Raw genomic sequence first — 3,786 nt, forward strand, 5'->3', positions numbered from 1 at the left:
GCTGCTGTGAGAAAAGGCTATAAACGATCGGCCACCTGCAGGATCCTCACATGCGATAGCCTAGTAGCCGGGACAAATTCTTTATGTTTGCAGACGTGACATAATGATGCAGCAGCATGCTCGAATTTCCCGCGAAAACCTACCCATACCACTCAAATTAGAAAACATTATTATAAGCTGACCGTTGTAAATTAATATAAATTGTAAAGTAAGGCGATAGTTTCGAACACTGGCTGGTTATGTACTTGCTCAAATATTGATTTCGGATCATTTTTAACCAAAAAAAGTTACGGACTGCAGCTTTAATGAAAATTGTAGCTGAATAGTGTTGCTACTTTTGGTGACCATATTTACATAATTTTCAATTAAGTTTCATGTTCTTTTTAGGCCTTTATTCTGAAGATGTTCACATGAATATTCATGTGCACATGTAATCAGCCTATTCAGAATAAACTAAGACTGATGTTCTCATCTTGAAATACTAGAGATGCTTGCTCATTTATTATGCTGCATATTTATTAAGCGAACAGTAATTTAATCAGCTCATTAATTCTCATTCATTTCCTGAATGATAACAAACAAGAATGTGATGAATTGTAAAATGTAGGTCATGAGATGCATACAAATGTAGGCCACAATGTTCCTTCCTTCTCTCCAAAAACGCATTTCTTGGATAGTTCTGTCTGTGTCTAATATCACTCAGAATTATCTTGTTTGTACATGCACTGATTCATGAGTGCTCAGTTAAAGATGATTTATGTTGAATAAGGTATGACCCACAATTTGGATAAATACAATCATGTATTGTATCTTATGTGTTTGTACATGTCAACACTATTGCTAGCAGTGTTGGGGAAAGTTACTTTTAAAAGTAATGCATTACAATATTTCATTACTCCCTAAAAAAACTAATTATATTACTTAGTTACTTTTTATGGAAAGTAATGTGTTATGTTACTTTTGCGTTACTTTTAAAATCTGGGCGTGGCTTACTTGTTTTTAATATAAAAAGTTCTATATTCAGCAAAAGAGAAATAATTAAGCCTCAGGTTGAAGGAAATGTAAATTCAAAATTCACGTCTATTCAGTAGAGACGCTCTTGTAACACTCTGACTTCTTGCATTTAATTTAATATTATAGTCTTGTCCTTATTAGTGAAAATATATCAATTGTATTATTAGTTAGTGCACCTATATTTGTTTCTTTGATCAAAAGTTGATTAGTGTATTTCAAGTAGTCCGTGAGTTATGAAGGAAAATGTAAAAAAAATATATATATATGTTACAGTAGCCCCCGATCTCCCCTACTACTTTGGTAACCATTTCTGTGGTGAGCGACAATGATTCTGTATACAGTATGGAGCTTTTGTCATTCTATTTTCAATGTCTTTTGTGTCTATAGACCATCTTAGTCCTGTTGAGGAGAATCCTTTTGTAAACCAAAGGAAAAATGGAAATATTAATGCACTGGACAACCCGGGTTACCACAGCACCCCTGATAGGAAACCCAAGGGAGAGGATGAGTATATCAACGCACCCCTTTACCTAAACGCATACAATAACAGTAGTGGTACAAACCAGGAGATTATGAGGAAAAATGGAGCTTCCATCCCGCTACAGATGACAACAGCAGCCAACACCGCAAGTAGCCACGTTATCCTCTCAACACAAACTGGGAAAGCCCACCACCATGGCCAGGGAACACATGTTCATTTTGCCGTTCCACCTGTTCAGCCCCCCCAAACCAGACCGATGAGCCAAAATGGCCAGCATTCCCAGTCGCCACATGGTGCCGAATCCAATTCCTCTAGCATGTCTGGCAATCCCTCCTTGTTAACCCAAATCTCCCTTGTCAGCCAACAGATCCAACCTTGTCCTGCGAGTCAGTCCGGCTCTTCAACTCATCCGGCTCAAGTGGTAAAATCGGCAGTCACTAGTAAAAGTATATTCGGCCTTCCAGGCCACCTTGTCTATCCAGGTAACATGCTTCAAGCGGGTCATACTGGGACTGTAATGGCCGACAGTAAGTCGAAGAAGAACTTTGATTATGCTGACTACTGGCAGCATAGTCTACCGCCCAAGGTGACTCAGCCAAACCCTCAAGACCCAACGCAAGTGTGCAAAAGCAAACATCTCTACAGGCACAGCATCCGAAGTCGCATCGCCGTGGCTGACAACCCTGAGTATCTTTCTGAGTTTAACAAGAGACCGGGAACAGTTCTGCCACCTCCACCGTACCGGCACAGGAATACGGTAGTGTAACGACGCAGTTCTGGAGAGCCAGATTCTCCTACCAGCACCGTACGATTAAATGGAATTACTTTAATTAATGGAAAACTCCCAACTTCAGGAATTAAGGATGGAGACTTATCGGATGTTAAAGGGAACACTGATCAACCAAAGTGCCTCTAAACTATTCCAAAAGCTATTCCATCTTTTCTATTCCAATAAATCAGAATGTAACCAGATGTGCATCCTTTAAAGGGATAATTTAACCAAAAATGAACATTCTGTCATAATTTATTCTCTGTCATGTCGCTCCAAACATACTTATGTTGAAACACAAATGAAGATATTTTTAATGAACCCTGAGAGATTTTTGTCCTTCCACTGAAAGTCCATTACACAGAGGAAAAAAAAACTCTAATTTGTTACAGCCAAATGTATTAGTTTTTCATATTTTCCCAAAGACAAAAATTTACATTCCTACCAAGTAAAATTATTATTATAAACACCATATACATTTTGTTAGTCTGTTTAATTTAGTTTACTTACTATAAATAAAGATATCTTCGGAAGACCTATTGTGATGTCTCTTTAAAATATGCATAATCTTTTCTGTTATATACTAACAAAAACACCAAAAAAAAAAATAAAACCCACAATAATTTCTGCAGTCAGTAAAGCTAGCTAATATGTATTCTGCACATCGACACTTTGGTGTCAAGCACATCGACACTTTGGGGAGTGTTACTTGCTTTTAGCCATGCCAGAACTGGAAACCATGATTTTCGATTAGTCCAATATAAAAATACAAACACATAGTAATTTCACTTTTATCAGTGTAAACCAAAACTTTGGCATTTTAAAAATGTTCATTAAGACATCATAAAATAAATCCATATGAATCAAATGGAAGCTCAGATGTGCTTGCTTGACCAATGAGGTTCGTCGAGCTTCTATTTACCATATTTGATGTGCTGTATTTATGTGCATTGATGTGTGTTTATATGTGAATAAAAGTCTAAATGAAACCATGTCATAAAGTATTCATGTCTTTTCAGAAGACTTGGGTTAAACCACTCAATTCATATGGATTTATTTTACGATCTCTAAGTTTTGATGGAAATAACTTTCAATGGAGGGACAGAAATCTCTCCGGTTTCATTTAAAAAATCTTCATTTGTGATTCAAGATGAAGTCTTATGGGTTTGGAAAGGCATGAGGGTGAATAAATGATGAAAGAATGTTCATGTTTGTGCAAACTGACTCTTTACTTCTCACCTCTGACTGTTTCTCCTACAGTTAGGACATTCATTGTGATATTGTGGAAACTGGTGTCCAACTTGACAAAAAGATAAAGGTAAGGGAAAACAAGGGTGGAAAAAAAAAAACACTTGCTCTTGTGTTGTTGGTTATTCTTAATAGTTTTTTTTTTTGTGAAAGGCAATTAAATTTATTATGGTTTATTTCTGGTTTCCTAAGTTTAGACCAACTGTCTTTTTGACCACTTACCGTCCATTCTGTATAGTAGCTATATTCTCTTCCATTTTTTGACTGACGGACA

General features: G+C 36.7%; 1 protein-coding gene across 1 annotated transcript in view; it reads left to right on the forward strand.

The window, feature by feature from the left end:
- LOC107707608 (receptor tyrosine-protein kinase erbB-4-like) overlaps nucleotides 1-2,618 on the forward strand; it is a 229,271-nt gene extending 226,653 nt beyond the window's left edge. Inside the window, exon 27 of the mRNA XM_016511687.1 lies at nucleotides 1,402-2,618. Within this exon, the coding sequence (XP_016367173.1) occupies nucleotides 1,402-2,261 (860 nt within the window). The 3' untranslated portion in view covers nucleotides 2,262-2,618. The remainder of the gene's footprint in view (nucleotides 1-1,401) is intronic.
- The last annotated feature ends 1,168 nt before the right edge of the window (nucleotides 2,619-3,786 follow it).

The sequence above is a fragment of the Sinocyclocheilus rhinocerous genome, unplaced genomic scaffold, assembly GCF_001515625.1.
Source record: "Sinocyclocheilus rhinocerous isolate Xijiao unplaced genomic scaffold, SAMN03320098_v1.1 scaffold1016, whole genome shotgun sequence".
NCBI classification, from domain to species: Eukaryota; Metazoa; Chordata; class Actinopteri; order Cypriniformes; family Cyprinidae; genus Sinocyclocheilus; species Sinocyclocheilus rhinocerous.